Source organism: Bactrocera latifrons, unplaced genomic scaffold (assembly GCF_001853355.1).
Source record: "Bactrocera latifrons isolate USDA-ARS-PBARC rearing strain unplaced genomic scaffold, ASM185335v1 scaffold_310, whole genome shotgun sequence".
Classification (NCBI taxonomy): Eukaryota; Metazoa; Arthropoda; class Insecta; order Diptera; family Tephritidae; genus Bactrocera; species Bactrocera latifrons.
The window spans coordinates 103321-115762 of NW_017536742.1; the positions used below are offsets into that span (position 1 = coordinate 103321).

General features: G+C 31.3%; 3 protein-coding genes across 11 annotated transcripts in view; all 3 read right to left on the reverse strand.

The window, feature by feature from the left end:
• The window catches only part of LOC108970863 (protein cueball), a 17568-nt gene extending 12441 nt beyond the window's left edge, over nt 1–5127 (reverse strand). The window contains exon 1 of the mRNA XM_018936537.1: nt 4687–5127. Within this exon, the coding sequence (XP_018792082.1) occupies nt 4687–4753 (67 nt within the window). The 5' untranslated portion in view covers nt 4754–5127. The remainder of the gene's footprint in view (nt 1–4686) is intronic.
• Nucleotides 5128–5802: 675 nt separating this feature from the next.
• On the reverse strand, nt 5803–9023 carry LOC108970846 (N-alpha-acetyltransferase 60). Of its 3 annotated transcripts, none has more exons than XM_018936505.1 (7): nt 8447–9023; nt 7641–7761; nt 7398–7562; nt 7114–7334; nt 6940–7050; nt 6678–6752; nt 5803–5951 (listed from the first exon to the last, which is right to left on the reverse strand). In XM_018936505.1, exons 1-7 carry the CDS (start codon nt 8461–8463, stop codon nt 5939–5941), a joined length of 723 nt encoding a protein of 240 aa, XP_018792050.1. In that variant the 5' UTR covers nt 8464–9023; the 3' UTR covers nt 5803–5938. The 3 variants fall into 3 exon arrangements, with proteins under 3 accessions (XP_018792050.1, XP_018792049.1, XP_018792048.1); XM_018936504.1 differs by having other exon boundaries at nt 6671–6752; XM_018936503.1 differs by having other exon boundaries at nt 5803–6752.
• A 669-nt stretch (nt 9024–9692) lies between these two features.
• The window catches only part of LOC108970859 (DEP domain-containing protein 5), a 13224-nt gene continuing 10474 nt past the window's right edge, over nt 9693–12442 (reverse strand). For 6 of the 7 annotated variants that reach the window (XM_018936528.1, XM_018936527.1, XM_018936524.1 and 3 more), the window contains 10 exons: nt 11765–11878; nt 11447–11653; nt 11296–11393; nt 11041–11208; nt 10829–10989; nt 10599–10764; nt 10408–10520; nt 10282–10337; nt 10110–10212; nt 9693–10037 (listed from right to left, as the gene is read on the reverse strand). In XM_018936528.1, coding sequence (XP_018792073.1) covers nt 9810–10037; nt 10110–10212; nt 10282–10337; nt 10408–10520; nt 10599–10764; nt 10829–10989; nt 11041–11208; nt 11296–11393; nt 11447–11653; nt 11765–11878 — 1414 coding nt within the window. In that variant the 3' untranslated portion in view covers nt 9693–9809. Of the gene's footprint in view, nt 10038–10109; nt 10213–10281; nt 10338–10407; nt 10521–10598; nt 10765–10828; nt 10990–11040; nt 11209–11295; nt 11394–11446; nt 11654–11764; nt 11879–12224; nt 12284–12442 lie in introns of all 7 variants that reach the window. The other variant, XM_018936526.1, reaches the window with a different exon arrangement.

Below are 12442 nucleotides of genomic sequence, written 5' to 3' on the forward strand. Positions count from 1 at the left end.
AACGATAAACGATAAACGGGACGCAATATGGATTCTTTCCGAGAATTTTACACCAATAGTTGTAAGATGTGCCAATACTCGACCTAGAATGTCAGCTATGGAGATTCGTAATGAACTGAACCTGGCCTGCGGTGTTCATACAGTGAGAAGACTTCTACATGAACATAATTTATTATCCGCAATCCTCGATAAGTACCGTTATAAAAAAAATCATATAGCAAGTTGTCTTAAATTTGCCAAAGGACTGATTGAGAATTTGCCGATTGAGATATGGCGCAACATCTTTTAGACAGACGTGTCGAAAGTTATTCTATACGGCGGTAAAGGGTCCCGTCAGTATCTAAGACGCTCCCCTAATAGAGAGTACGACCCCAGATTCAGCAAARAAAACTATGAAGCTTGGCGGTTTGAATTTCACGGTTTGGGGTGTTTTTCTTACAGGCCCAATTTTTTTGTGTAGTCTATTATGATACCATTTGCTGAGGAGAACATCCGGCTGAAAAGGATATTTCAGCAGAATAATGACCCGAAGCACACCACTAGGGTGGCAAAGGAGTGGTTTCGGGTCAATGCATTTGATGTCATGGATAGGTCAGCTCAATCGCCTGGCCTYTATCCTATTGAAAACCTTTGGGCAGACGTTAAGAAAGCGGTATGGAATGACAAACCCAAAAACAACAATGAGTTGTGGACCGTAGTGCAGCAAGCATGGCAGAACATACCACTAAAAAGATGCCAGAGTCTCGTTGTTTTGCTGTTATTAAAAATCATGGCCATGACCAAGTACTAATATCTCGTATAGACGGGACTTCCAAAAATCCTTCAGTTTAAAAAAAAAATGTATTACTTTACTACTCTATTACTGCTCCGATCAAATTTCATATATAAACACAAGTATGTTACACCCATTCAAATTAAAATATTTTTATTAATAAACGTAGCCAAGGAAATATGATAAACCTTTCCGTTTCAATTGATGTTTAAATTGTTTAGAATAACTCACAGGTATGTAAAACTCTAACACCCACTACTATTTCACAGCTCGCAGCTGTATATCCCAGATCAAGTTCATTGTACATTATAGTTTTTTAGTTATTCTCTCATATACATATGTACACGGTGTATAATGAGCTCTGTATTATTTTGAATAAGGAGATCTTTGTTATGATTATATAAAAGCCATATATGCAAGTGAAAGTAGTTTCTGTTTATTACTCATAATGTTTATTAGTAGGTATTGTAGAAGCGCATGCTTCAAGTGAGTCGTTTCGCTGCTCTTAGTAATATTTTTGAATACGGAACTGAAATTCTGAAACTGGATACTTCCGTGTAAAAATCTTTGGTGCATGCGCCAAATTGTTTTCCTTGTTTTATCATACTTACAGACATGCGCATACATGCATACGCATGTGTATACATACGTATGTATTTGTCTTGTAGACTATATCGGAAAAATATTATGGATTGTATTTGGCAAAGTGGTGCTAAAAGCTGTGATTTTCTGATACTTATGACATTTACGCTCAAATCACATACATTTTCCCCATAAACTTACATCAAATCAAAGCAAGCATGGCGATTGTTTTTTCAATGGAACACCTTGCTGATTTTCCACTGAGTAATGCTAATTTTAACATTATTCTCTTAATTGAAAAGAAATGCGGTTATATTCAACGATCAGAAAACCCGTTTCCGACCCAGATGTGTTGCCAGTCAATCCCTTTATTGTATTGGCCCACCATTGAATTCGTTTTACTGTAGAATGGCGATAAGCACGTGGTGGCGTTAACGAAATTATCGTTTGATTACACCCGGCACTGTGTGTGATAATACTATACACATGTAGCGCTTGCTTTTGCTATACAATGACGTCAATGTTTCAAAGCCTACCATAAACAAGAGAGCATTTCAAATGAGTTTATAATCAAGAGCATGGCAATGAATTTGATTGGCAAAAGCGAGATGTATAAACTGGATTGTATTCTTATATATTTGTATAAAAATATATATGTACATATATAAGATGTACATATATAAATACAACAAGCAAACTCATCACATTTCTAGAATTTTTGAGAATCAACATCTAAATTTTGGGAGCGGATTCCCCTCAAACTCTCGAAAAACAGCTGATTGTGCATACAGACATACATACAGTACAAATAAACATGCTACTTTATAGTCTTAATTTAATCGAAATAACGTCTTAACGTCTGTTTAAAAGTAATCAAATTATGAATATATATAATCCACATAATCGCTAAAAATTCGAAGTAACTAATACGAAGGAATCAACTTTTCAGATACAAAAATTGTTCGCAGTCAGTTTTTTGGTTGATGTGAAATATTAAAAAAAAATTCAAAATACGTATACAAGTATGTACATGTGTATATACTAGTACTTCTGTAAATTAATGAAGAATGTTAATTGTGAATATTTTAAATCAAGTTTCTCGAAATTTTGCGTCGTATGAGAATGTTTATTTCGCTGCCATTAACTTTAATTTTTTTCTTTTTCAGTTTCAGTAGGACTTCAAATTTCTCTAATCGCGGAATTGCGGTTTTAATCCAAATGTATGTACACATGTACATAAATACATATGCACATATTTTCGATGTACATACATAGAAATTACGATAATGCAAACATAACTGGCATAGCTACAAATTCAAATTTCAGCGATCACATCAGATCTTGGTTATTATTGTGCATTTAATTTGTATATATACACATAAGAATATGATACACGAAATCGCACATAAATATTTATTTAAAGTTTTTTAGTCTTCGTTACTTGAGACCATGCTAAGTTTGCTTCTTCTTATTAAATAACGGAATATATACATGTATTCACATTACGAGTATATTACAATGAAAAACTTAATTTTGCTGACTTGGCTTGTATTTAGCGAAAATATATCCATATTTCATATTTTGTATTTCTTTATTTTAAAAGGCAATGTAGTGGAGAAAGATGTCAAAATGAATAAAAGTGTAATAGTTGTTCAGTCGGCTAAGTCGTTCATGAAAAATTATGTATTCGAAATCTCTTAGGAAAGTGCTTGCTTTACGAGTTTGCAAACAAACCGATTCAGTATCACAAATCAATTAAAGCCATGGTGAAATTACATGCTTGGTATCGAATCCACCGTATTCTACGGATTTATTAGTTAACTTTTTCCTGTACTCAGAGCTAAAGTGAATACGCTCCCTACAAATAAATCGTCCAGACTGTAGCCTTCTTTGAAATTAATTGAAGATCAAACTTAATTTCTATAACTAAGCTATTTGCCTATGTTCAGCATAATACCGCAAGAATATATACATATGTATATGTATATAAAATTGCCAGAAAAATCTACGTACAGACCCCTAAGTTTAATCAAAGTTATATTCTTGATATACATATATTCTTGTATGGTTCAAACTTGTATTTTTTCCGTTATTAGGAGCATATCAAGCATTTTCATTAACATTTTCAGAAAAATATTTTAGAAACTAAATGTATGATAGCGAATATTATGGTCGCTTCCAAACCATAGCTTGCTAAAGTCAGCTCTTCACATCTAATACAGTATAATGCAGAATAAAAACGTTCAGTTTCATTCTTCTTGCAGTTTTACTTTCGCTTAGTTTTATGCAAAACCTTTGGCAGATTGTGTTAACTGTAGTTCCACAGCCTCATCGTAATTATAAATGACATACATATGTGTGTTATAAACAACCCATCACCTCCTTACAGCGAACAGCCTCTATTAAAAAAGAATTCACAATATACCACTAACACAATTATTGCATACGTGACCGCAATGACAATCGTAATGGCCGAGCTGCCGGCAAAACTGATATCCGTTGCTCCGTAATCAAAACAAATAAATAATGCAAAATTAAAATACAAAATTGCATTAATATTTACATATTGTATATGTATAGCTAAATACTTTTTTATTTCGTGCAACGAGTGGCTAAAGGTTTCATCTGTCTCAAAAGGTCATTCGCCAAATTAAATATGTATGTTCAGTTTACATATATGTATGTACATACATATGGCTTTCAGAACTCCATAATTTACCATATTACAATTGTTTATTACAGATTCATATACATATATAAAWTTAGCTTCTCCAAAAAATTATTTATAAGTAGCATTAAACCAATACACACTTTTAAAACAATTTTGTTAAAAAAAACTAAATCACAAATATATCTATCCTTGTATTGTTGTAATACTTTTGAATTCTAAGCTGTCTAAAAGGTTCATTCGATATTATTTTCTAAAAATATATAAGTTACATAAGAGTTAGTGAAGCATTTTCTGCACATAAAAAAATCATAGCATTGACATTCCAGCGTGCAAAAAGTAAATTATCATCAGCATTATTTACTGATAATGCAATACGAGTACATTCCATTGTCGCATTTTAATACCGGTACTGACTCCTCACTTTTTTATCAGTTGGACAACTCACCAAACCTAACCTAATTTATTTATTTATTAACATGTAATGAGTAGATATTTTTGATGCACTTCTATTAATATTGTGGTGCAATATTCTTTCAGCAAATTTGCTAAAGGTGAGTGTGCAGTGCATTCGGTTATCTGGTATAGATAATTATACAATCTTATTGTATAATATTGCACGTTTATCTGTAATATCTTATTGCTGCCTTGAAGTTCAACTTACCCCACGCGAATGCGGTGTTTATATACAGAATCAAGATGTAAAATATTCGACGCTGGAAATTTATCATTTTGCAGGTTTGTAAATTCCTAAATGTGCTGATAATTCTTCAAACCCGATGACTTAGGTGCCAAGTGTTGTAAATTATTTTAGCATATAATTTTCTTGCAAAGTGCTTTTATAGTGATATATTTTTGGTACTATTATCCCTTTTGAAGAAATCCGATATTTTTTATCACTGTGCCGTAGCCGTAACTAATGGACTAAGCGAGCCGAATTGTAGAGGAAGGAATTTGAATGAGCGAAGGATATTTATTTATCGTAAAAGTCCGCGTTTTTTCTTTTACATTCCATATGCGAATATACGAGTTCTCGCGACAATTTTAGACGTGAAAATTTAAGTTTACGTCTTGACAAATTATCACTCACTGTCGCATTTAATAACTTTAAACTGACGTTTTGTTTCATTAAACGACAGGGTGACCGTAGTTATAAAAATTGCAGTGATCCCCTTTCAAACAGCAAGCGCTTCTACGTAACGGAACGGCAAACCGGCTAAAGCTGAAACTACATAACTCGCGTCAGCGTAAGCGTACGACTGACATAGGCTAAATGAGCAAAATAAAAATATTCTAAGTGATACTTTCAATCCTTTTTTTTTTTTACCAATAATATGAAGAATTCACCGTCTTGATTTCAAGATATCAAAATAAAAAAATATTAGCGAAGCCTTAATGATTATTTTGTTTAGCCTAAAAGAATATTTCTCATAAAATTAATAAAAAATAATGGATTATGTATATTTTCTTAAACATATTTTATTTAAACATGAATTTCACTTTGAAATTTGCTACAAACATATAAAAATTGCAGTAAAAATAGTTTTATTGAATTTGAGTATTTTAGAAATACTTTACCAAATACTATGTATATAGATCAAAAAATAAAAGCTTTTAACACCCCCCATGATACTCATTATAAGACCATGTTCGTTAATAGAGCATGAAGTAATAGTAAATTAGAGCAACAGATATTTCCGAACATCAATACCCAAGCCAAATATAAGATAATGAGGTGTCTTGGTCTTTGTTTTGTAGATCTATAAAATATAAATATGTATTTGATGGCATACATATGCTTTGTAAGCTTTTATTTGAGTTTAGTATTTAGTTTTTTTTTATTCTGTCGTATTTCTTAAAACTGACAGCATGTTTTTTATTTTATACTGTCTTTATTGATGCTCGGCTATTGTACTTTATGACCTGAAACTGAATAAAATTATACTATATAACAGAGAGACTATACTATCGGTTTATATAAAAAATTAACAATAATAAAATCTAGGGTATTCACACAAAACATTGTTACTAAAAATAAAAAATAAAAAAAAGCAAAAAATAATATTTAAACTGACTACAATTGTGTGTGGTAATCAAAAACACTTTTCCTAAATTATTTGGGGTTGGAATACATATATGGTTTTTTGTTAAATTTTGAAAAAAATTGGTTTTTAAATTTTTAATCAAACATAATCAAAACGTTTAGACATATAAAATATGTGAAGGGCCAAATGATATTGATTAATATTATCTGAAGTGATTGTGTCCAGTGGATCCATACATAGGGGTTCCAATACCCTTTATGAAATTTAAATACTTATAAATAATATACATACATACTTTAAAATTAGTTTCCATGCAATTCAATATGCCTATATGTATGTGTGTATGGACGCAGTCAACAATTTAATCATGATTATGTTTGCATATTTCTTTAAAAAATCTCTCATCATCACTCATATATAATAACTAAAAACAAACTATTTTCCTATTTGAAATTTCTCTAGCACGGTGCTAAATACACTTATATATCTACAGATTTGGATTATTTCTTTCCTTCGAATATACCACTCGGTGCTTCTGTGAAATTCTTGAACTTAATGTGCAAAATTAAAACGAGACACGGTTTTATGACAAATCCAACGTACAACTTGCCTCAAACGCGTCGAAATCCATGTGAAAACTGCACCAGCATGCTGTAACTTCGATACATAGTGCTTGATGTGGTCTGTATAAAGAAGTTAAGGAACCCAAATGTATAAAATTAATTTAAACAATATATCTGATGAAAGTCGATAAGTCGAACATGTTGTTACACATCTAAATAACTTATGTTAAGGAATATAGCAAAAGTTCGATTTATCAACTTGCACCCATAACTTGAATTAGAATAGAAAAGTAAATTTGTAAAGGATATAATAATGTCCACGGTTGATGGCCTCCGTTGATGTAAGTGACATATGTAAAACCATCTTTCCCTTTGCCCCGAATGTTATAATAATAGGGAAGAAAGGAATGCAAATGAAATCTGAAAAATAAAATATTGTAGCAACTGATATTAAGTTCTTAATAAAAATATAAAAAATATTACCTTCTTTTTTCATAAAATTGTATGGCAGGTTGGTTTGTGGTTAGCACATGTAGAAATATCGCTTTCACTGAATGACGTTCAGCGGTTGTCAAATGATTTAGTAATGAGTCCAACAGTAATGACCCAATCCCATTTCGCCGATGTTTCCGATGCACGCCCAATGATAGTATGTAACCGATGTCAGCATTACGGCCCATGGAATCTGGTAAAATCCCTTTATCCTAAGAACATAAATATTTTGTTAAAAGAAACTTTTTATATTTTAAAGAACATTAGGATGGGACCTCTTTGTTAAGATTTCTGTATGGTTTGATTTCGGCAACTATTAATCCTATTATAGCCAGATTGTAGACAGCCGCTAGCGCGAAGAAACGCGAACTGGATGTAATATCTTCATACCATGATAACGGATAATCAATGGGAAACCAATCTTGGCATAATGTTCTCACCTTAAAAATATTAATATATACAAAGGATTAATAGGAAACAATAGTTAGAAGTACGCTCTTGTTTACAATTATATTTACCTCGGTCAAATCATCTGGAACCAAAAATCTTAACTGAACATCAGTAATGGAACAGAGCGGTACATGATGTTCGGTATCCGCACGATTCACATTTGATTGAGGCAGGTTGTGTTTATTATACCTGTAATATGAATTTATACATTGTTTTTTATTTTGTTCAAATACGGAGTGAACAATAACAACATAAGTAAATACATATCTGTATGTATGTACATACGATCGCATGTGATACTTGTACATTTTTTGGGAATCAAAATTAATAATTAATTAAATAACGGAAGCTGCAAATCCCAAAAAACCTACAATTATAGTTTAACTTTTATAATTCGATTTTTTGTGCGATGTGGTCAACAAATAAAAGTCAATAACCGCTGAATTGAATAAACAATTTATGTACATATGTACATGCATATGTATAAATTTGACGGTGTAAATATGTTTAAGCTTTTGAATTATATGACACTTTGAATAAGTAATATTCTGATTTATTCAAGCACTCTGAAAACTCTGCGCGCAGTAGATACATTTTAATTTTAAGTTTCTGTTTAATTTAATATACATTTGGAGCATTTAAATGCATAAGCTTTTTGCCGTTTGCTGACGGCACTGCCCATCTTTATATGTTTCAGCTTGTGACAAGCGAAACAAAACTGATCCCATTCGCATTTATTCAAATTCAATTTAAAAATATTAAGTGAATTAAATTTTCCTAYCTATGTATGTATAAACATATGTATATATTTTTATAACTTTTTTATACAGAGTATTATCTACAAATTGGATTCAAAATACATCCAGATACTTACCAAGTAAAATGTGCCATGGAGTTGCATGTAGTCACATCAGTTGTCCACTTATAAATTTCTAATAGGACAACAGCTATGATTACAACCACACCAAATAATAACGAAGCAAACAAAATTTTGGAACTTATATAGGTATATCTTTGGATGGAGCAAATAATAAGTTAGTGCTGAGTTACAATTTCTTGTATTGACAACTTGTATTTCCAAGTATTTCCTCTTTTGTGCTTTCGAACTCAATTTCATATAAACTATGTATATATTATTCTAATTGTACGCTGTTAATATTTGTGCATTAAACCGCATACTTCAACATCAATCATAAATTCAACTATTTAACACTACTCCGGCAAACACTTTCATTTGAACACATCACTTCATGTGTCATTTCCCATCAGCTAAAACTTAGYACTCAATTGAACCCAATATACATTGTTTATCTACACAATGTTCTGTGACATATGTGTCCAATCCAATAAAATATCCAAAACTTCCTGCTGCCTTCAAAGCTTTAAATCATGACAAATTGCTAAATTTTTACTGTATTTTGATTACTTCGTTAAATAGAAAAACCAAGAACAAAAACAATACAGGCTGTCAAAATTGGAAAACCATCAACATTGCCATACTGACAGAGTAAATGGAACAAATATTTTTATGTTAATAATAATCATAAATAACTATTAAAATATTATTAAAACAGCTTTTAGCTTTTAAAATAATCTATTGAAGTTAAATATAAATACGACAATACCGTAAAATAAGTATATATTTTTGAGTTGTATCAAGAAAAAGTATGTATGGTAGCGCAAAATTTTCGGTCAGCTGCTTTATTTTCAATGTCAACAAAGATTACAATATGCTTACACTTATTTGGAGCAGATTTAGGATATACATACATACTATATACTAAATAATGACCATGGTAATTATCCAAATAATCAAATAAGTTCTTTATATCGTTGCTTCCGAAAAATTTCAGTATATCAAAAAAAAAATATTTMAATTAAAGATTAATTCTATAGACAAAATTTATTTATTTATTTTGCAAACTGCAATTGGTAAAATTTCTGTATTAAATGTTTAATTAGTATATAATAGTTTTGGTTCAAAAGGAACCATAAATTTTAAACCCTTTCAGAAATATCACAATTTTTCATCTCAAAAAAATTATATTACTTTTTAAAAGGGAGCAACACTTTTACTRTGTAAATTAACATTTTCAATTCATTTAATAAGGGCATCAAAATTTACAGATATTCATTTAACTAATTTGAAATAGTTTTTATTGGACCACCCTTTTTAAAATAAATGAATCATATGAATACGTACTTAGAACTAAAAACTATGTATTCGACTTTTGTAACTATTTAACTTTTCCTTCGACGATATTATCCATTTTTAAAGATTTTCGCTTCAATTCATGGCAATGTTCCCAGAATTTAGTGAGTCGCTCATCAGCATCCGAACAAAAATCACGAAAATCTTTAAGCATTTTCAATTGAAAAAGCTCACCGTCTTGTGAATTTTTAATTACCAATGATTTCCACTTCTTATTGGGAATCATGTGATTCCAGGCCCATAAAAATCCAACCTATTAATATACCAGTATAATATATCATTAACATAACATTACTTTCAAAATCAATTATATGCATGATAACACCTTCTTTGGTACATTAGTATTATTTGTATGCCCATACACACATCGGGTAACGTTCGCTTCTTGTCGGCTCGGAGACTCAAATTGATAGTTATTTTTTGAACAACTGTAGAAATCAATAATTATCTTATATTCACGAATTGTTTTAACATATATTGTTAGTAATTTTTCTTACCGAATAAGCACAAACATGTGTCCGGAACAATGTACATATTGGTATTCCTTAGGCACCTATGCGAATATAAAAGAAAACATGGCAATTTACTTATATTGTAAGGTGTATTATGACTGAGGTACTTACATCTTTGTTAAACGAATACTTTTTTTCTATCACACATGGCAAAAAACCGTACCTTGCAAGAATAGCTTCATGAAATAATAACATACGATCAGCTCTACTCTCTTCAGCGAATTCTAATGCGTACATAGATTATGAAATTATTATATTTTTAAAGGCATTAAATAAGAATTTATTTATGTATCATCACTTACCGGCGAACATAACACTCTTGCCGCTTAAAAATTTCTCCGATAACGGTATAAAAATGGGACCACGGAGTGGATCAGATTTCTCTGTAAATGGTTCTGCCATCGGATCAGCAGGAACTGATATCAATTCATAATTGCAATGATTTGCTTTACGTGTCCAGCTCCAAATCTTGAAATTTTAATAAAAAAAACTGTTAATTTGCTTTTTTTCATAAGTCCGTATGTACACATACCAAATCTCCCACAATCGGTCCAGATGCCGTGACCCACTCAACGACTATTTCGAAAGCATATCCGGGCTGCATAACAGTATGATACTTCACATGACCCCATTCCATACGCTCGCTCTTTTGATTGACATTGATTTCCAAATGGGAATGACGGTATATTTTTTCTGTAAGAATATTGCTTAAGCATATTTCTTATTTAATACATATTTACTCACTATTTTGGCTATAATCTGCCCAAGATTGTGCCGAAGGTATTTCTCGCAAGAATGTGGGTATATTCGGAATCTTCGTTTCATCAGTCCACAAATGGTTACACCCCTGTAATTCGATCTCCATCCACTCATTCTCAAAAGCACTTAAATCCAAAAGAGGTTTAGGTACCTCTGAAAACAATATAAATTTGTGAATATAATTTCCTTGTAAAAAGTATCGAATTTCTTAAGAATAAATAAGTATTATTATCCTCTCACCTTTTATCGATTTTTCTTGTTGCACTATAAAATAAAGATAAAACCCAGGTATAATTTGCCTATCCCAATCTCCCGAAGCGTGACAAATCATTTTCTCTCTGAAAATTGTTATAATTTTATTAAATAACAATATGAATAAAATACTTATTACCTTCGCATGGCTTCCAATATGTCTAATGGATTTTTGTTGTTGTCCAAACGTGATTTGAGCCAAAGCAAGGCCTCATGTGAAACAAAGGTGTAGCATGGTAAGTTAGGAGTCTGAGTGAAGAAAGCTACACCGGTTAAGGGATGCTTCATCGCTTCAAGGATTTCATTCAAATCAGAATTCGGGCGTAATTTTACCTCCGACGCAAAGCTTTGCATAAACAAATTAGATAATAATTCAGAATGCTGGACCTTGGTGACCATATGTGCAAAACCTCAATCTTTACTATTTATCTATGTATTTTCAGTGAAAAGCACTTACCCATCATCCTGATCCTCCTTATGGCTTAAATCATTATTTAATGCTATTGCAGCTGCATCTGCCGCGGGCGATATGCGACCACGATCGACTTTCATCACAGGTTTCGAGATAAAGCTATTATTAAATATATGGTATGTATTATTTATTATTACCTTACAATATAGCAATAGCACAAAACATGGTCAAAAAATTAACGATCTTTTCCTTCCATTTGTCTACTAAGTGCGAACATTACACTCGCAGAAATGGGAAAATGTCGTTAGTTCTTAGGCCACCATTGTTGCTTAGTATGAATTATAATTATTATTTTTTTTTCACATTATTCCACGCAATACAAATTAATACACCTCCGTGGGCCAGCAAATATAAATGCTAACTACGACTACTTTTTATTAGTTGATGTGYGCAATGAAATACAAGAACAAATCGGACAAAACTTAAAAGCTTCGCTTTGACCAACCTTTGCTGTGTTGACATAAATAGTGGATGATGCTTTTCATTAAATCTAGGTGTAACATGCTGAAAACCGAAAACCAAATTAAAATATAGAGATCAAATTAACTCATATTRAAATAAAATACTAGTATTAACATGTCATTGCCAAAAACTGCTGATATTGAAAATTCTTAGAAATTAGGTATAACTTTATACATTTTTGGCGACCATATTTAAATAAAT